Source organism: Lepidochelys kempii, chromosome 6 (assembly GCF_965140265.1).
Source record: "Lepidochelys kempii isolate rLepKem1 chromosome 6, rLepKem1.hap2, whole genome shotgun sequence".
Taxonomy (NCBI): Eukaryota; Metazoa; Chordata; order Testudines; family Cheloniidae; genus Lepidochelys; species Lepidochelys kempii.
The window spans coordinates 19,847,966-19,869,148 of record NC_133261.1 but is presented as its reverse complement, the minus strand read 5'-3'; the positions used below and the strand labels follow the sequence as shown (position 1 = coordinate 19,869,148).

General features: G+C 47.1%; 2 protein-coding genes across 4 annotated transcripts in view; one reads left to right on the top strand and one right to left on the bottom strand.

The window, feature by feature from the left end:
* RNH1 (ribonuclease/angiogenin inhibitor 1) overlaps positions 1-17,765 on the bottom strand; it is a 60,473-nt gene extending 42,708 nt beyond the window's left edge. Inside the window, exons 1-5 of the mRNA XM_073350313.1 lie at positions 17,677-17,765; positions 5,578-5,708; positions 4,016-4,181; positions 3,375-3,392; positions 520-621 (exon numbers count right to left, since the gene is read on the bottom strand). Of these exons, the coding sequence (XP_073206414.1) occupies positions 520-621; positions 3,375-3,392; positions 4,016-4,181; positions 5,578-5,708; positions 17,677-17,765 (506 nt within the window). The remainder of the gene's footprint in view (positions 1-519; positions 622-3,374; positions 3,393-4,015; positions 4,182-5,577; positions 5,709-17,676) is intronic.
* The window catches only part of LOC140912511 (NACHT, LRR and PYD domains-containing protein 12-like), a 75,081-nt gene continuing 60,534 nt past the window's right edge, over positions 6,637-21,183 (top strand). For 2 of the 3 annotated variants that reach the window (XM_073347000.1, XM_073346999.1), the window contains exons 1-3: positions 6,637-8,924; positions 9,317-9,397; positions 10,492-10,520. The gene's annotated coding sequence lies outside the window, so the exon portion shown is untranslated. The remainder of the gene's footprint in view (positions 8,925-9,316; positions 9,398-10,491; positions 10,521-21,183) is intronic. The other variant, XM_073347001.1, reaches the window with a different exon arrangement.

The window sequence follows — 21,183 nt, the reverse complement described above, 5'->3', positions numbered from 1 at the left end:
ATATAGACAGAGAGCAAAATAACTACTTGTTTGGGCCCCATTCTCTGTATTTCCTGTCACTTATCAACATGTTTCTCCAAAGAGATTACTAATTTAGAGACAATAGAGAGAAATAATTTTATTTCAATTTAAATAGATACACCTGTGCAAAACTCAAGGCCCCTAACACATAATTAATACGATAGTCAACCCCCTCAGCAGCCTTAAAATAAACAGTCAAACAAGAGCTCTACAAAAAAATTCCTTTCTACCCCTACATCCTTCTGGGAAGCAGCCCTCTCCAAATTAAACAGGTGTCTTTTGCTGCATGTCTGGAATATTTGCAAGCTATTTTGTACCACAGGGGATGCAAATTACAGAGTCCTGGAGTCCTCCCGGTAAGTGCCATGCAAGCTGGCCCTTCTCTTTTATAACAAACGGGACCCAGTTCAAACCTCCCAGCTGTGGCAGCCTGGCACAGGAAGAGAGGTGATTTCTCAGGTGGGCTGAGCCCAGGCTATTTAGAAAACCAGCTGTTACTGTATCTTCAGCTTTTTGCAGTCTGGAGGTCCCTCCCACAGCAGCTGCACATGGGAATCTCCCAGCTTTTTATTCTCCAGTTCCAGCTCTGTCAGGCGCTGGCTGGTGCAGGAAGCAGAGGAGAGATCCCCACAACAAGCGGCTGTGAGACTGCAATGCCCCAACCTGCCCAAGACAGAAACATACAATCACTCCCTGTTTGCTGCGGTTCCCTCTCTGATGTCAGCATCTGTGTGGAAGGGGATGGTTCATTTAGAAGAGACCAGTCACAGGGCTCTAGCAGGGCTGCGGGATATTGGCACCAAAGGCCCCTGTGTGAATTGCTATCCACGTGCCCCTGGCTCTGTCAGTCCGGGCTCCACAAGGGAATGTTCAGATGAGCTGCAGGAAGGGGACCAGCATGTGGGAGCATTTGCAATGGGCTGGAGAATCTTAAAAGACACCAAGGAACAGTTCAAACCCTCTCCCAGTGCTGGTATTCTGGTTCCTTTCTGCTCAAGCAAATGAAATCTAAGGTTCTATATAAGCGCCCCTGCCTTTCCCCAAAACATTCCCCAGTGCATAAAGCTATCAGCCCTGATGTGGGAGCTGAAACCTCCTCAAACAAGAAGACAAGTTACCCTATTTTGCTCAGTCAAACTCTCAGCTATTTATATTGCTCATGATTTCGGGGCACTGGGGACTGGGAAGGGCTCAGCTTCCTAGACAGAGAGTCTGAATGGGGCTGTGGTAGGCTCTTGTTGTTCTGCACAACCTGTTTGGAGCTGGACACCGAATAAGAACCTAAGCACTAGTGATCACTTAACACCACAGATATGATGCGCAACCCACTTCCACAGCCTGTCTCTTTAGCACCATTGGGTTCCGCGCTTCCAGAGGGATTTTCTGGGTGCTTGAGAAATGATCTTCCTCCCCTCCCTGTATCAGACCCACTTGCGAAGGCCAGAGATGGGGTTTACAGTGCTTGTAAAATGAAGGGTTTGCAGTGAATCCCACCTAGTGCTCCTTGTAACATGTTCCACAACTGGGACACGTGATCTCAGGGACCAAGTGATCCCAGTAAACTACATGCTCTTGTGCTGGCTCCACAATCAATAAATGCCTCTGAAGGGGATGGTGGTGGGGAGAGGGTGTTTCTTGGCCTACGGAATTGCTATGGGAAGTTTGTAGTTATAAAGGGTTCAGCCATCGAGGTTAAGTGGCTACATATGAGGGAAGCCTGGGCCTGGATCACAGAATGTATCACTGGGACATCTTGGGACACTCCGGTAAAATCTCCCTTACCAGTAAAATGGGGATAACAACATTGACCTGTCTCAAAAGAGTGGCCTGGGGACTGAATAAATTATGTTGTAAAGTTCGACCTAAGCGCAAAATGTTGTTCAAGTCCGTCACTGGCAGAAGCGGGAATAGATGGCAGGGATTTATGGCTGCTAGCCCTGTAGTTTGTTCCTCTGCTCCATGCTGTCTGCAAATATAGGTTCAACATTTATTACCTTCCGATCCTCTGGGGCAATAACTACGTCAGCCACGTCATTCTTCAACTCCTTCAGAACCCTTAGCGGCACAGCACCTGTGGACTTGTTGCTCTAGTTTATCAGTTTGTTCCAATACCGTCTCCTCTCATAGTTCTCCATCTCTATTACTGACCATGGCTGGCGCTGGTGTCTCCCCAACAATCACTGAAGATTGAGGCAAAGAAATAATTTAGCCTCTCTTCAGTGTCCTTATCCTACATAATTGCTCCCTGTATCCCCTGGGGGTCCAGTGGACCCACTGATTTCCATGCAAGCTTCCTGCTTCTGACGTATTTAAAGAACTTCTTGCTGTTTGTTTTTATAGCGTTGGGGATTTGCTCTTGTCATTTTGCATCCCTCTCTGATTTGAGGCGTGTGGGCCTTTACAGACTCTGTTGTTGCAACCTCTATGCAAAATCTAATTTTAATGTCTTGACTTTTGACTTCCTCGTTTTATTAAATCTGCCTTTCTAAAGTTTAATATCACCCTTCCCCCCATGGATGTTGAATTTAATTATACTGTGGTCACGGTTACTTAGTGGCTCAAGTATCATTACTTCTCACACAGAGTCTTACTTTGGATGAAGTCATGAGTACCCTCTCTGCATGTGTCCCCTGCTACTAACCGTTCCAAGAAGCAGTCGTTGAAGGTGTCAAGAAATTGCATCTCTAAACCTTGCACTGAATACTTGACCATTTTAGACAAGGGTTGTTGAAGTCCCCCATTATTCCCAGCTTCTCAGACTTTGTTGTCTTTGATCACTCTTGTACCCTTCATAGCCTTTCCCAGATAGGGAGCCCTTACTGGGCAAGGCTATGTTTTCTCCACAGAAACAATGGTGACCTTTTCAAAGACCAATATATAAGCTGAAAATTTTCCCTCTTGCAGCAAACCTGATGCCACACAAAGGAGGCATTAGAGAAAACACACTTCTGCTTGTGGGGTAGGATCCCAGGGCTGGAGCCTGTAGCTGAGGGAGTCCAGGGGCCCCCTTTGACTAGGTCTACTTTAGGTTTTACCGTGACTTAGTTGATTGACAGTTGATTTTTTGCAGGGGAGGAACTGGAAGCCCTTGTACCATTAGGCACCACTTTATGTAAATTTGGGTAGTTTTTATGCAGTTCTAAAGTCCATTGTTTCTGTCACAATACATTGCCAGTTTTCAAATGAATCACCTTACAATAACGAAGCAGGACTGTTTAGAGCCTCCAGGACCAAAAGTGGCTTGCAGACCACAGGTCTGACGCCACTGTGATAGACAGATCCAATGGCTAGATGTGCCTCATCTCCTGCCAGGCCCTGGGGAGAAGGGCCAAGAAGGCAATCCTGAGTCACACCCTGTGATATCGGAGCACCTGAAAGAGAGCAGCAGAGCAGTGCTGACACCAGGGGGCCCTTACATTAGCCTCTGCCTGATGGTGGAGCTTCAAGGAGCACTTCTGACCAGGGACTGCATCTCTGGTAGTGAAAAATGGTCTTCTCACAGTAGCCATTTTTGATTGGTTGTGACTCTCTAAGCAGGAAAGTCCATCTCAAAGTTTGTGCGTCTATGCAGCAGTAGCTCCTGGGTCCTGGAGCTGTAGACTGAAGAGTCTTGCTCCAGTGGGCTAACTGAGTGTTAAAACAATGCTGTGTGATCTTCCAGCTGGACCCCAGGAATGGGTTTATTGCTACCAGAGGACACTATTTTCCTGAGAGAGAATTTTCTGGGTGCCCAGCTGAACCAAGTGATGATGGAGGAGTTTGAGGAGTAATTGCAGATCCTGGGCTTAGGGATAAGGTATTCAGCACATTAGAGTATTTGGTACATCCATGAGAGCCTTGTGACTGAGATTTCAGACTTGTGATCATTCAGCGTGGGCAGTAATTGAATGTTACTTGATGTCATTACAGGAAGCAGACACCAGCCACACATGCTGGCGAGCACGTTACGTAGAGGACACCTGTAAATATATAGAGGAAGCCAAATGTTACTTACCGCAGTCTCTGCAGTTTGCAATTTGGATGTTTCAGTCCCTCACACAGCAGCTGCACTCCAGAATATCCCAGAGAAACATTATCACGCAGCTCCAGCTCCGTCAAGCTCTGGCTGATTCTGAGAACAGCGGTGAGATACCCACAGCTGGCACCCTTGAGACCACAACCTGCAGGAGAGAGAAAACACCAAGAAAAGCAATCACAGCATGAACGGGACTCATCACAGCTGTTATAGCAGGTGGCCACACCCACCAGCCCCTCTGCCCAATCAGCATAAAAAATAGGCCAGAAGTCCTGCCCTAGACCCTGTCCTAAGACCCATCCCTTGGCCAATGAAAAACCAATGTTGGGTGTGACATCCTGCTTAAGCCTCATTGCTTGCACTCCACCCTGACCAATCAGCACTGAGAATGGACCAGCAATTTCAACCCCCCAAAACCTCTGCCATTGGCCAATAAGAAATAACGGTTCTGGTAATTCTTCCTCCCTAAGCACTGTCCAGCCCTTTCCACCCACCAACCAGAATTCAGCCTGGGGAGAAGGCTGGCCCTTAAGATCCACCCACTCAGCTCTCAACCAATCCAACTGGACTTGGGACAGATCAGCCCCATAATGGGACAACCTAGTCACAGCAGGCCCATCACTACAGGGAGGCTGTAGGGGGAACCACCTCCCTGGGCAGCTGGGCCAGGCTTAGAGCAGGAGCTGGGAGATTCTGCTCCTCGTTGTCCCTGGCACTAGTTCGGTTGCTCGCCTGCCGAATGCAGCTGTCTGTCTATCTGTCTCTTCCACCAGCTCCCAGCTCTGACCATCAGGCCTGGGGAGGAGAGGCACTGCCAGGCCTAGCACTGGCAGCATCACACCCACTTTCCATTGAGACCAGGGATCAAAGGGAGGAGATGAGTCCCATGAGAAAGGGGATCTCTGAGATTTGAGGAGAGCAACCATATGAGCTTGTTCACAGGGCCTGTTCCAGGGTCCCTTGTGGGGTTATAAACAGAAGTTTGGCTGTGTTCTGTAAATCCCCTGCAGTCTGGGCTCCTGATGGATCTGCCAGCCAGCTAAGCTGGGAACTATGGTAGCAGTTGGCTGCTTATCTCCATATGCAGCTCAAGGACCACCCACAAGCATGTCTGTCACATAATGCTACTTCGCCCTTCCTCAAAGTCTCACAGGGAGATTCCTTGGCTCCCCCGACTGATCCCTCTCCACTCACAACAACTGCTAAATCCTGCACACGTGTCCGAGACCCACCACCCACCAGAACTGGCCCTTGCACAGCTTCCTCCATACCAGTAGTTGCTTTGAAACTATGTCACTCTACCAAAAGGGGAGGGGAGCCCACAAAGTCTGGGAGAGAAAGAAGGGCCCCTGAGGACAGTATGGGGGGAGAGAAGTCTCCAATCCTATAGTGGTGAGACACTAGTGTCGGGCTCAGACACTAGAGTCACACCCACCCTGTCAAGCACTTTACATAGAGGACACCTGTAAATACACTGAGGAGGCGAAATGCTACTTACCCCAGTCTCTGTGATTTGCAGTTTGGGTGTTTCAGTCCCTCACACAGCAGTTGCTCTCCGGAACCTCCTATATACTGATTATAACCCAGGTCCAGCTCTGTCAGGCTCTGGTTGGTTCTGAGAACAGCAGCAAGACTCCAACAGCTAGTGATGCTGAGGAAGCATCCGTTCAACCTGAAGGAGAGAGCAATGCAGAGAAGAACGATCATGGCATGTGTGGGGCTCATCACAGCTGCTCTGACAGGTGGCGGAGAGAGAGGAGGAGCTATCAGAAAACCAGGAAATACGCAGTTAAGGTACCTTGCATAAAGATTTCTCAAGCAAAAAGAGCTTGACCCTTTCTCCTGAGCCTTCTGAGTGCACGTTGGGAAGGAATGATGCACCGAGTGATATTCTGGTACACGTCCCTCCCTGAGATAGATAAGGCAAGGGCATGAGTCTGCTACGATGTAGAAAGTTGTACCGGGGGTAGGACCCTTGTACAGGGTGGCAAAAGGGGAGGGATAAAAGCTATTTAGATTTTTTGTTAAGCCAACAGGCAAAGGAAACTGAAGAGAGCTTGTGTACTCTAGTTTATCTATAACACACCTATCACTAAGTCACGCAGTGAGCAAGGGACACAAACACTGCAAGTGTTGCACTTCAGAGCCATGGGTGGTAAAAAGGAATTGAGGGGCAGTGGGGCCTGCTCTGTCCTTTATGCCTTCAGCTGGGTAGGTGTCAAAGCACACCCAGGGCCCAGGTGTGGCCCCAACAGACACTGCTGTTCAAAGAACCTGATGCACATGGGGAGCATGCTGTGTGGACAATCACTTGAGAAATGAGTCTATACTTATTTTGTCCTCCTTAGGACATTCCCTTTCCTGATGGGAATTTAATACTCAATATTTTCTTTAGTTAAAAAATGTCTACTGAGTCAAAACTAACTGCCTGCCTCCTTTTCAGTGACACTGCAGGACACGTGGGTGGATATAGCTCTGCTGAGTTACCCTGACTCTTCCCTTCCTCCGCCTCCTTGGAGACTGGCTTAACTCACTGGACTTTTTGTTTTCCCCGAAGATTTTTTTTTGAGGGGGGGGGGGGGGGACAATGGCCAAGGAGGCTGGCTGAACGTAGTAAGGAGATGAGATTTGAGTCATGCCACTACATTATGTATCACCACGTTCAGGATCTGAAGTGCCCAGGCAAAACATACAGTCCTGAGAGGAGGTCAGTCTGTCTTTCATTCACAGCTAGCACTCAGAGAGGCAGCCTCAAACCTCTTCTCATGGAGGAGCTCTCAGGGTCCAGTTGAGACCCCTGTACCATTGACATGAGGTGAGGAGTTGGGGGAACCCCAATCCCAATTAGCCAAGCTGAGTGCCAGGCATATCTGATGAAGCTGGCCAACAGTCCATGGAAAGGCTCTGAACTGAAGGTCAGTGCTGAGTCTCTGTGACTCTGTCCTGTGATGAAGGCCCTGAGATCTGACTGAACATCAGCTACCTGGTGTCAGGATTCCCCCTTTCTAGGCAGGGAGAAGAGGCAGTAAAAGGAGAAGTGGCGCAGACCCGGCAGGTCATCTCACTCCCACCGATCTGTGAGGAAGGCTAGTAAACATGGTACCAAAGGTCAGTGGATAGCTAGTGGTTTCTTAGCATTGGGTGGCCCTGCTGTGGTGAAGCCCTGGCATCAGTAGGGCTGCAGATTTAGCAACACAATGTCACCTGCTGCCTCTTTCTGTGCCAGGCAGAGTCTAGCCTGTGACATCAACGGTGTCTATGGTGCTCATGCTAGTTTTCCTTTCCCTCCTCCATGGTTACTGTCAGTGAATTCGCCTGTTACATCTCTGAATTCTACAGCTCTGAAGCAACTCTCAGGGGAAATGGTCCTTTGTGCCAGCCTAGTACCCATGGAGGTTGAGGCCCATACTGAAGGTATCCAGAGTCAGGAAGTGTCCCTTATCCCTTGTCCCTTAGTGCTGCCTCTGACCAGGGTGCTTTGAGACCTTTAGAGGCCCCATCTTGGGGATCTATTCCTTCATGGGGCACTCCAGGGCCACCTCAGCCTCACGTTTCCATGCCTTCATGGACCTATTAGCCTGTGTGGGCTTCCCCCATCCATGGGGCAGATCATACTGTCAGTCTCCAAGGAAGCCTTCTCTTCAAGGTTCGACTCCAGTGAAGATTCACACCCAGAGACCATCCCTCTCCCATGTCGTGGCCTCCTCCCTCGTGGCCACAGCCTCACAGAATTCTCAGCAGCATGTGAGGAAGGTTTGAAGAGGATGTTAATAAAGATCTCCTTCCATCATCCTTACGCATTTATATTGTGGCAGTGCCCCAAAGCACCAATCAAGATTGCGGCTCCAGTATGCTGGGTGCTGTGCACTGAGTGAGTGAGACAATCCCTCCCTAGAAGTTTTACATCTAAAAGGCATGAAACACAGCGTTGAGGAATGGGACGGAACATTCACTTCTTTGCATGTGTGGTGACTGGTGCAGTTTTGTTAGTCCCGTGTTTTGTTGTTTAATTGGGGTGGAGCATGAGTTAATAATAGTAAGTAAGAAGGAAAAGGGACAACATCTTCATTCCCTGAAGGATCTGTGAGATCGTCTTTCCCAGGAGCTCCAGCAGATACATTTAAAAGTTTACAAGAGTTTTTTTGGAAGCCATGCAGATGATCTTGATATAGCCGTCTATGGTACAAGAAACAGAAAAGCACCACCTTTCGGATACTGATTAGTCTAAACAACTGGGATCATTTATTGTTTCTGTAATGAAGGTATCCTGGAGCCAGCTAAATATCTTCAGACTCACACCAGCAATCACCTCCCATCTCTATGTGGGCAAGGTGCCTCCATCAGGGCCCTCCAAACAAGTTTGAATCTTTCTATTCCCACCTCGTCACTGGTTGTAACAGCTGCTAACAGATGCCTGGATCTTCTAGCCAGAAATATGTCTTCTCTTGCCGCACCCTAGGTGCAGATGGCCAACCACCAGGAAGTGCTGGCCAATTATGATTTCCTCACATGGAAATCACCCTTCCCATCCTTTCCTTGCCAGCATCTGGGAGCTGTTTGAGAAGTACATGGAAGTGGGTTGTTTTTGAAGGTCAGCAAGCAGCTACACATGCCTTTTATTCCAAGGATGGTGCCTTGGCTACTGAGCCGTGCCCACAGTACTTATGAGTAGAGTCTCATGGCTGAAGAGTTCAAGTCTTCGTCCATCCGTCAAGATCATGACTGAGGACACCTCTTTTAAAGGGTTGGGATTGTTCAGTGTCAAACGGATGATGTCTTTCAAAACCGTAAAGACTCTACAGCTGCTCTTAGGCCATTCAGCCTGTGCCCACCCACACCGCCCTCCCAGTCTGCAAGAAATCAACGCTCGACCATTTTTAGAGGCCAGGTGAGGGGTTGGATTTTATTCATTTCTTTAGTAGTTTTGTTAGTTTTATGTTTGTTTTTTCCAGTCCTTGTTTTGTTGTTTCATGGTTTGGTTTTGTAGCTGAACTAACAGGTCCTTTCTATCCTGTGTTTCCCTTTTGGAGAGAGAGAGGAGAGTTCTCTGGGCCCAGAGGACAAATATCCCTCAGGGGTCCTCCCTGTAGCTCAGAATTCTTACCCAAGTTCTCCCCCACCTACTGGACTAGGTCTCTGGGTGATGTGCAGCCTCTTGGGGGAGGATGGCAGCAATGAGTGGACGATGGAAAAGTGGATTTAGTTGGGGTGTGGGAGTAGAGAGGTCATCTAGCTGTTAAATCATTAATTAATTACCCTGCTCTGTGTTCTACTTTGCAGATCTCAGGAGTGGAAGTTGCTGATGAGACAATGAACAGACAGCCATGGCAACCCTTCAGTGAGAGCAGTGCATTATGGGAGGTAGATGAGCATGGGCATGCCATGGCAGTGCTAGCTAGCCCCTGATTTTGCCTTTACATTTTTCAAAAGAATTTCCAAGGGATCAAAGCAATATTTTTCCAAGTTGATATGTTTTTGAAATTCAGATGCTATCACATTATATTTCTTATTCCATCTGTCTTTGTTAGTCCAGGGTTGGGGGTGTTTGTGGGACGCGGTGGTGGACAGGAAGTGATTGCAAGAGATTGGCTCTGAGCAAGGCTGATGTGAGCACTTGTGTGTGTGGATGTGCCGGGTGACGGGGTGGCAGGGAGCTATGCTGCTGCTGGCAAGGCCAACAGTCTCTAGCATAGACCTAACCTCAGAGACTGCTTATCCATCCAACGCCCTGCGGAACAACTCAGCCGCTAGACCCTGGCCATAGAATTCCCTTGTCAGAGGGGATCAGAGTGAGCCTTGGATTGGCCACGTTCAGAGCAAAATGCAAGATCGTCTTTGCCAAAGCCTTTTCCAGTAAGACCACCAGGGTCAGCAGGAGATGCAGACAGTGAGGGATGAGAGTGTAAGAAGAGGAGAGAGAGGGGGCTGGAGGTAAAGAGAGACAAACTGCTATTCCCCTTCTCACCTCTTCTTCGCACAAAACAATCCCACAACACCAAACCCACCTATGAATCAGGGAGAAGCCTCAAGATCAAATGAGGATAGGTGGTTATTACATGGATTGTTACTCGAGGATACTTACAGGGCTTAGATACCATGGTGACAGACATCTTAAAATTCCATACAGGGGACAGATCTTTTCTCTAGCCTCTGGAGTCTTTCCTGAGCTCCAACAATTTCTTCTGGCTGCATTGCTTACCTCTGTCTCTCTCCCTCATCTCTTTGGTAATTGGGTTAAATGTCATTGAACTGCTAAGGTGACCATAAGCCCTTATGCCAATTCCACACATATTAAATGGAAATTTAAACACATTCCTAAGTAGTTAGAGGTAGTTGCAAACAGCAGCCATGGTACAGAGAGCGGCACGGCTGTAGAATTTCCAGGATAACAGCAGTAACATGGGGATTTTAAAAAGAAGGCATTAGTTTCTTACTGTAGTTTCTTTAATTTACAGTTTGGATCCTCCACTGCTTGACAGAGCAGGTAAATACTCGATCACTTTGGTTGTCCCCTAAAATGAGAGAACAGAAATTTTCTGTGTTGTTCTCTGGAGACAGATTTTTATTTCCTGAACATTAAAATAGCACCTTGGATGCTGTGATCATATACTACACATGAGCTATTCTGCAGTTTCAGTTCACTGCAAATCCCCCAATTAAAAAATGTATCTAGTACACAAATGTTTCAGAGTAGCAGCTGTGTTAGTCTGTATTCACAAAAAGAAAAGGAGGACTTATGGCACCTTAGAGACTAACCAATTTATTTGTGCATAAGCTTTCGTGAGCTACAGCTCACTTCATCGGATGCATTCAGTGGAAAATACAGTGAGGAGATTTATATACACACAGAACATGAAAAAATGGGTGTTATCATACACACTGTAAGGAGAGTGATCACTTCAGATGAGCTATTACCAGCGGGGGGGGGGGGGGGGGAGGGGGGGGAGAGAGAAGGAAAACCTTTTGTAGTGATAATCAAGCTGGGCGATTTCCAGCAGTTAACAAGAACGTCTGAGGAACGGGTGGTGGGGGGGAAATAAACATGAGGAAATAGTTTTACTTTGTGTAATGACTCATCCACTCCCAGTCTCTATTCAAGCCTAAGTTAATTATATCCAGTTTGCAAATTAATTCCAATTCAGCAGTCTCTCATTGGAGTCTGTTTTTGAAGTCTTTTTGTTGTAATATTGCGACTTTTAGGTCAGAGATCGAGTGACCAGAGAGATTGAAGTGTTCTCCGACTGGTTTATGAATGTTATAATTCTTGACATCTGATTTCTGTCCATTTATTCTTTTACGCAGAGACTGTCCAGTTTGACCAATGTACATGGCAGAGGGGCATTGCTGGCATATGATGGCATACATCACATTGGTAGATGTGCAGGTGAATGAGCCTCTAAAAGTCGCAATATTACAACAAAGAGACTTCAAAAACAGACTCCAACGAGAGACTGCTGAATTGGAATTAATTTGCACCATGGGCCCATATAACTCGCTGCCCCTGAGGAGGAACCCGGAGCTGGTTGCTGGGACTCCATTAGGAAGGCCCTGAGATAAGGGGGTGATGTGGGGCCATGGGGAAGTGGCCCAGGGAATTAAAGCAGTGGTGCAACATAAAGGGACCAGTGGATGGCTGCTATCTACATGTTCCCTGGGCTGGGACTAGGAGTGGTGAGCAGGCCTTGGTCCCTCCATTCGCCACTTGGGGGGAGTGGCCTGGACATTGAGGCACCACAAAGGGGGAACTGAACCATAATGGCCCTGCTGGAGAGCTGTGACCAGAAAGGCCAAAGACCTTGTCTCCAGGGAGGGAGCCCTGAGGCACTGCCCTATCCTGGAACAGGGACAAATTGAGAGAGTGCAGGCATGTGCACTTGGCCAAGGGGGTGCTTGTGAGAGGTGAGTGTGCCCCGTCACAATGCCCTTTAACCCACATCACATAGCCCTGTGCCAGGGCAAGGATGAGGGTGTCAGAACTGACTAGATCAGAGAGATTCCCAGCTACCCGCTTGAGGCAGCTTTGCAGTGCCTGAACAGAGCAGCCAGAGGCATGGCCAAGATCTGGCCTGCTGCATTTATATAATGAAAGTATTATGAACATGTCCCATGTCCATACATTATGAACCCCATGGACAATAAGTTAGTAAATACAGCAAGAGATAAAGGGACTCATGACAGCAATCCTTAAAATGGGGAAATCCATAGATACGGCAGTAAGAGCTATTCTATTAATAGAGAATCTACCCAATCTCCCACACTAGAAAATAACTGTATCATGGGCTACTTGGACATTTTCAGGTTTCCTTAGGATTTGGAACCTGTTCTTTCTTAGTTTGCTGCTGTTTCTTCTACACCTGAAGGAGAGAGGCCAAGATGTTGCAGTCACTGTAGGTTTTCTTCCCTTTCTCTGTGAGTTTAGCAGCAGCATCTCTCATATTGATCTGGGTGAGAACACAAATAGCTACATTCACTGCACCATCTTCACAATAGAAGGTACACAGCAGATCCACAAGTTTAAACCGAGTATTGGCCTCCTCCAGCTGACATCTGGGGATAGTCTCTTCCATCATAATCAATATATGATAATCTGTGTTTAAACCTGTCAGACTCATCTGCCAAGAGGCTTTCCAGTGTGTTTAGAAGGCTCTCTCTTAGATTCCTCTCTCTCGCCATCATTGGATATCATACATAATCTGAAAAATGTAGGAGATTAAAACTAAATTCTTCATTCTTTAATCCCAGACCCACCACAGTGAGTTTGTAAACAGGAGCTGCCACTCACAGGTATTGTAAGTACTGTGCCTACTACTTTACCAGCAGGGCTGGCTCCAGCATTTTTGCCACCCCAAGCGGCCAAAAAACTCCCCAAAACCTTGCCGCCAAACGGGGAGGCAGAATCCTGCCCGCTGAACACGGAGGCGGAGTGATGGTGCGGCCGCCAAATTCCCGCCACCGCCGAGGGCAGATTGCTGCCCCTTTACATTTACTTGGTTTGCTGGTGCCTGGAGCTGGCCCTGTTTACCAGTCAGAGACAGACACCTGCAAGAACTGAAGAGGCAGATGAATTACTGAGCCAAGTCACTGCAAAGAGCTGGATAAAACTGACAAAGTCAGAAACGTCTATGAACGATACTTGGCCATTTTCAGGGATCTTCAAGACTAGTGAACAAGGAAGATCAATACAAAATGATTAGAAGGGGGATTTTGACAGAGTCAGATCCTTGAGAGTGCATCTACTGTGCAAAATTCTTTGGCAACATTTAGGTACATACATGACTAGCTACCCAACATAGGTATCAATAGCAGCATAGAGAGTGAGGCACAGACTAAACCAGGCGAATAAAGACACAGCTGAAGAGGGTGGGTATGTACCCACCTGTTCTTTACTGGCCCAAGCTTTTTAGCAGTGTAGTGTCCCTCTGCCTCCCATTGCTGGAGCCCTTCCCCACTGGTGGGAAAGCCACTGGCAGCAGGGAAAGGCTGCCAGCTCCCCGCTGCTTTAACCCTTCCCCACCACAGTGCAAGGCTCTGGCAGTGGGGAGCAGCTGAAGCCCCTCTCCCAGAGCCTTTCACTCATGTGTAGCTACACACTGCACGGTGGACATGGTATGCTTTTCACTGTGGTATGTAGCTACACGTATAGTAGAACCTCAGAGTTACGAACTGGCCAGTAGGCAATCAGGCAGCAGCAAAAACTATCCCCCCCCCCCCAAAAAGAGAAGCAAATACACTATTGTTTAAACATAAACTACTGAAAGAATAAAGGGGAAATAGCATTTTTCTTCTGCATAGTAAAGTTTCAAAGATGTATTAAGTCCATGTTCAGTGTAAAGGTTTGGGAGAACAACCATCATGTTTTGTTCAGAGTTATGAACATTTCAGCATTACAACAGCCTCCATTCATAGAATCATAGAATCATAGAATATCAGGGTTGGAAGGGACCCCAGAAGGTCATCTAGTCCAACCCCCTGCTCAAAGCAGGACCAACTCCCAGTTAAATCATCCCAGCCAGGGCTTTGTCAAGCCTGACCTTAAAAACCTCTAAGGAAGGAGATTCTACCACCTCCCTAGGTAACGCATTCCAGTGTTTCACCACCCTCTTAGTGAAAAAGTTTTTCCTAATATCCAATCTAAACCTCCCCCACTGCAACTTGAGACCATTACTCCTCGTTCTGTCATCTGCTACCATTGAGAACAGTCTAGAGCCATCCTCTTTGGAACCCCCTTTCAGGTAGTTGAAAGCAGCTATCAAATCCCCCCTCATTCTTCTCTTCTGCAGGCTAAACAAGCCCAGCTCCCTCAGCCTCTCCTCATAACTCATGTGTTCCAGTCCCCTAATCATTTTTGTTGCCCTTCGCTGGACTCTCTCCAATTTATCCACATCCTTCTTGAAGTGTGGGGCCCAAAACTGGACACAGTACTCCAGATGAGGCCTCACCAATGTCGAATAGAGGGGAACGATCACATCCCTCGATCTGCTCGCTATGCCCCTACTTATACATCCCAAAATGCCATTGGCCTTCTTGGCAACAAGGGCACACTGCTGACTCATATCCAGCTTCTCATCCACTGTCACCCCTAGGTCCTTTTCCGCAGAACTGCTGCCTAGCCATTCGGTCCCTAGTCTGTAGCTGTGCATTGGGTTCTTCCGTCCTAAGTTCAGGACCCTGCACTTATCCTTATTGAACCTCATCAGATTTCTTTTGGCCCAATCCTCCAATTTGTCTAGGTCCTTCTGTATCCTATCCCTCCCCTCCAGCGTATCTACCACTCCTCCCAGTTTAGTATCATCCGCAAATTTGCTGAGAGTGCAATCCACACCATCCTCCAGATCATTTATGAAGATATTGAACAAAACTGGCCCCAGGACCGACCCTTGGGGTACTCCACTTGATACCGGCTGCCAACTAGACATGGAGCCATTGATCACTACCCGTTGAGCCCGACAATCTAGCCAGCTTTCTACCCACCTTGTAGTGCATTCATCCAGCCCATACTTCCTTAACTTGCTGACAAGAATACTGTGGGAGACCGTGTCAAAAGCTTTGCTAACGTCAAGAAACAAGAAACATTCCTGAGGTGTTGGTAACTCTGAGCTTCTACGGTACATGCGGCCTGCATGGTGTGTAGTGTAGGAAGCCAGGAGCTCCCGGCTGGGCTGACAGATTCTCAGGAAAAGGGGGCCGCGCAGCAATGGGCTAGCACACCTCGGCTCTGCTTTGTGAGGGGGCCTGCAGGAATCAGCCCTTGGAGCCGCGGGCCCCTGGTTGCGTTACCAGGCAGATCTCCAGTACACCCGGCTAGCTACCCCGCGACTGCACCTGTGAACAACACCCCACCTGTCCCCCGCAGAGCCTCCAGCCTGTTCTCCAGATCCTTTCCCCCGTGTCAGGGTGGGGGAAGGGATCCCAGGTCCTAGCCACACACCTCTGCACAAACACCAACCCTGCCTGCTAGAGGCTCAGCGTTACCCCCAGAACAGACCCCCCCCACCTAACAATAGCCCCACGCTTGTAGCTGGCCCAGGCAAAGCCAGGAGCAGACCCAGGTCAGGATCTCCCCCCAGCACAGTGCAAAACAGCCCCTCCCCATGCGTGGCTAGACACACCCAGGCTCCTCCTCTTGCCCATGCTTGCAAGCCCTCTGCCCACCTTGAGTCAGCCCAACCTGTCAGGGTGTGCTCTGCTCAGGTGCGGGGGGAGCTCAGACTGCAGGTCAGTTACCGGGCTTGGTCCCTGCCAGCTCCAGGCGGGGCTTGTGCAGGAGTGCCCTGGCTCCAGCAGCCGGGGCTCCCTCCAAGCGCAGGGCTCCTGCTTTGTTTCTGTTTCTGTTCTCAGTTTCCCGCTGGCCTCAGCCCACCCCCACCTGCTCATTCTCTCAAACCCTCCCACGGCTCAGAGACATCTCCGGTCTTGGCTGGGGCTCAAGAGGGGGGCAGTGCCAGCCAGCTAGGGGTGTGCAGAGTTTGGGGGCAGGGAGTGGAGAAGGGAAGGGGATGGAGCTCTCTTGCCAACTGCCTGCAAGTGCGGAGCTGTCCAGCAACAGACAGATGTTCTTCCTGCATTCCTGAACGATGACATTAGGGCTTGACAGTTCAATAGGGCCACCCTGACACAAGGCTGAAGGTGCCTGAAGCCTGCCCTGTCCTTCTCGGGGCTGTTTGGTGTTGGTATTTGATCCCGGTTGCACACACTGGCGTGGTGCTTAACGATAAGTTTGGAAAAAAGTTTGATCACCCCTCTCCTGAAAGATGTCAACATTCAGAGTGACCATTAGGGGGCATCTTTGTAAACAGGAAAGAAAGCCAGTCTTGCATTCATTCCAGCCATGGTGTGCTGGGTCTTCCTAATCTTGGGGAAGGGGCGGGAGTCCAGGGTGGAGGAGAATAGAGGCTGAGTAAGGAGGGAAAGGCAGGAGCTAAAGAGGAGGAGGAAACGAGATGGGGGTGGTGGGACAGGCAGGAGATGAGAGAGTGGAGAGATAGGAGCTGAGGGGAACAAGGGGAGGCTGGGGGCACACGGTCTGTAACCACTAAAGCACCAGCTCTCCAGAGCTGGAATGGAACCGACAAGCCCTGAGTCTCAATGTTCCTTTGCTGTCTGGCAAATAGCTGTGAAAGCCACTGGCAAAGTGTGCGTCTCCATCCCTCCCTAGTGAGAAGGCCACATAGACAATAACAACCTTCTGTGGCTGCCCGTTACTTCATTAGCTCCAGAGGTGCTGTGCTGTGAATCTAAATATCCCAGCCCTGCTGATGACCCACGTGTGGGGTCAATATGGTTCCACATGGTAAAACTTCTGATTGTTCACTTAAAAAACAACAACAACATAGGAAACTACATTAAAAGGCACATTCAGGTTACAAAGTCAAGCAGTCAGAAGTTAGAAAATGCCAGAGTTAAGGTTGCCCATGCAACCTCAATCAAGCCCCCTTGTGCTTAGGCATTAGAATTGATTATATGATCACATACTATTTTTGTCACAGGACCCCAGCCTCATTCAGTGCAAAGGATGAATAGAGCATGGTGAATAGGTAGCCATTTAATTCTTTTTATCTTCATCATTCACTGGGTGGCCCCATCGCTTATTTACCTCACACCATCTCAACCCTGCTCTGAAGACAGAATTATTAATCCCCTCTTGGGTTTTTATATCATGCGCTGAGCATATTATCCTTATTCTTCATTAGCATTAATGAATTAATCTTTACAGCACTCCTGTGAGGTGAAGTAAAATAGGATTATTACCCCATTAAACATATGAGGAACATGTATTAAAGCCAAAATTTTCAAAAGTGCCAACTAATTTTGGGTACCCAATTTGGGAAGCCTAGGGCCTGGTTTCCTGGACTAGTTAACATTTTGAAGCACTTTATATGTTCAGAGCAGAGCTTTCACATCTGATGCAGTTGTGAATGCTCGGCACTTCTGCAATCAGACCCCAGCTGTCTGAAGCTAAGTATACAGAGGACAAGGAATACACAGTGGCTGCCTATGGAAAGTTTAGAGCTTTACATCATATAAGAATTCTATCACTGAGACAGGGAGAATCGAATCCCCTAAGGCAGCATTCAATTTGCCTTAGCCACAAGAGATCCTCCGTCCACTTCCTGCAATCCCCTGCCTTCTTCACTACATACCTTCCAATGTCTGTAATTAGTGAGTCAGGGATCCCACAGACAACAGCTTTCTTGTACACAACCCCGATTTGTTCCCAGAGAAGGTCCATCCTGTGCACTGAGTGAGGTAGGGGTTGTCTCAGGGGAAAAAAAAGTGCGTGCTTATATAATTAAAGACAATATCATAATGCATACACATAAGAGGGGTGAATTAAGGTTGCACAGCCTAAATTCTGGCTTTTCCTAACTTTCAAGTACTTGATTTTCAACGTTAATGGTCTTTTAACATATTTTTTGGATGCAATTATATTTATCCCTCCACTGTAAGGTCAGGCTGTTTAGGACTGTACCAGACTCCAAATGTACAGGATTCTGAGGGAGTGAAAACAATAACCAGTGCATTTTAGAAACCCCTAAAAACTATCTGGAATGAGAATTAGCTGCACTTGACAGCTGTTTAATGTCATCCCGCTCACCATTCACGAGGCATTTCTAGCTCGTGCTGTGCTAATTACTTTTAGGAGAGCCATCTGATCATGCTGAGGGGATTACTTTAGATCTGTTTTATATCCACAGGGCCCTGCAACTACTGTACTCATTACACCAAAGCAAAATAAGTGCACAGTGGGAGTAAAATGCTCCCCAGTCAGGATGGTGGCTTGTACCTGCCCCATCTAAAGCTCCATTATCATGATAAGGGTTATTTCTCAGTCATTCATTCTCAGACAACAGCTGTTCAGACTCAGAGGAAAATCTTAACATGCAGCAATGTAAGTACATGGGACAGAAAGTAAACTGTGCACACTGGATGGAAACAAACATGGGCAGACAGTGCACTTTGGTTTCACTTATCTATTTCTGCACGTGATGTTATCACAAACAAGAAGTAATTAAACCTCAAGAACAGAGGGGCTTTCTATTTCCTGACTGATAAGCAACTATTTAGGCAGTGACACTGAGCATGTCATAAGAGATTTGGACATCAGGATGCACCAGTAGTAAAATCTCAGGCAAAACTATGTGACTTCCATCAAAAGGCTCTAGACACTCAGGGTGATATTCTGCCGTCTTTACTCATGCTGATTTCAGTAGGGTTATACCAGAGTTGTAAAGAATAATAATTAATTTGGACACCAGCAGATAGGAGCCATAATCAAAAAGAAAAGAAAAAAGAAAATGGCTTCACAACCAAAAATAAACACAAATGGTGAAGAAATCTAGGCAAAATAACCCAGTGCTCTTCCTGAATTACCCACCAGACACTGCTGAGCTGCAATGCTTAACACAGTCAGATTCTATAATGAGGAGAAGTTTATCTTGAGGACTAAACTTTGAAGGAAAAGAGATTTAAAACATATTAGGGCAAGTATGACCATTCTTTCAAAGGAACAATTATTTAAGAATGAAAGTGTTTCAGATACTCCATTCTTTCCTGTCTACAGCCAAATCTATGCATTTAATACTCAGGATGTGAAGGGTTTCCAGAGACCTTTTACAAAAGTGGGAATTGTAATATCCTGGTTTTTAGGCCCTGAGCCTAAATTTTATAATGTAACCAGTTATTCCAGGTACCTTAGATTCTGGGTGCCTAAATTTAAACAACTTAAAAATTAGGCTCTTTTCAAGTATCTCCTGTTGGGCACCCAAAATTACCAGTCAGTTCTGAAAATCTTAGCCTAAATGTTCGATTTCCAGTTTCTATATAGAAATCACAGACATTGATATGGAGGAAAAAATGTGGCCATTAGTTAAAATAGGGGAAAACTGTGGAGAAATCTCTTATGAGTGGTGGTCCTAGATTTCGAAGAGAGCTGCCATCGCCTCCTCTGTGTGTTTCTGTTTAAGTAACTCACTGCAATGTGCTGTTCCAATGACATATCACTACCTCTTAAAAAATTTAAAGCAGTTCTGACGTTCTGAGACAATGTAGAGGGAAGATTCCATTCACAACTCCTGATGAGACATCCATCCTCAGTTTGATCGTTGAAACCAATGGATCCTGAGTGCCATCGGGCCTCATGGTGATATTGCTATGTCACCTTGTGAAAGCCAAAGTGTGCACGAGGGATAAACTCCTGCCCTCACTGAAGTCAAGGCAAAATTCCCATTGTCTTGAGTGGGGCCAGGATTTCACCCTTGAAAACTCTAAGCTTCAGCCTAACATCCTGATTGCAACAAAATTCCCCTTAGCTGCATATTAGTAAAAGAACAATCTTACAGGAGCAGTCTCTTATAGAGCAGTTCAGATGGGAAAAAGAAAGAGAACTGCTACCAGTAACAGGTCAGCATGTATGAATGTATGGTTCTGTGTCCTAAAAAAAATATTAGAGATACAGAACTAACTAGTAAAACATTAACACTCGGGCCCCTGGGCTTAGGGAAAAATGTGTGTGGGTTGTTTTGTTGTTGTTTTTTTTTGTTGCTATTCACACAACAGACATAATATGAAGGACGGCATGGGCACAGTGTGGTCCAGATAACTATGTTCATTGAATATACAGACCACACAAGGCTGTCTGGTTGGGTTCTGGCAGCTTCTAATGCATAGCACACAGTGAGTGTCGCTAGAGGGTTCACATATTTTTAAAGGGATATTACACTATTATGTACTACATACTTCTGCCCCTTTGATGTAAAGGATGTTACAGTTACAAATATATTTCTGTCAAAACTACTATCAGTAAATGGACACCGTGCTAAAAATTCAGTCTGAGAGGTAGTTTACGACTTCTCTCTGGATAACACAGGCATCACAACAGTTTCTGGGACAGTTTCTGCTCTATCTGGTGCAGCTGTGTCAGCAACACCTTCCCGTTCTGTCATCTTAGGGTCATCTGTCATAGAAACAAATGTGAGGCTCGGTGGTACTAGAACAAGGAGTTTAAATTCTCTCCACACTGGCACTGCTCTATTAATTTCCTTAATTCAGCCACTATTGAGAAATGGTTTCATTTCCCCTTCAATTCTGACTGTAAGTGCAGAAACGTTCTGCAATCCCCAGTGGCTTTGGGGATGGGGGATTTTATAGAATTTTCGCAATCAGCAAATATTGTGCCTGTGGGTTTAATAGCAGTTGTCCTGCTGTGCAGCGGGTTACATGTTTGAGCCCCTGTTACACTCAGTAAAACGCCACCTTTTTCTCCTCAGTTTATATCATTGGCTATCATACAGTGCTCCAGTCTCCCTAGTCCTCTATGGATCCATCAAACAAGTCCCTTTCCTACCAACGACCTGTCACTTTTAGCCTTTGTTTCCCCCTAAATAAGTAGTTTACTCTCAGTGGCTGCAGCTTTCTTTTTAGTTTCCCTTCCTTGAGGCCTCTGCAGTCACACTCTGTCACTGCAGTCCTGGATGAGGACCCCATCCTGATCACCAGTTGTCTTTTGCTCTTCACACAACATACATAATAAGAAGGAACCACATGAGCACGGGGGCGGGAGGGGGGCAGATACCGACATTGATTGAATATACATACCATGCAAGGCCGAGCTATGTGCACCCTACTGCTGTGGTTGAGTTCTGGCAGCT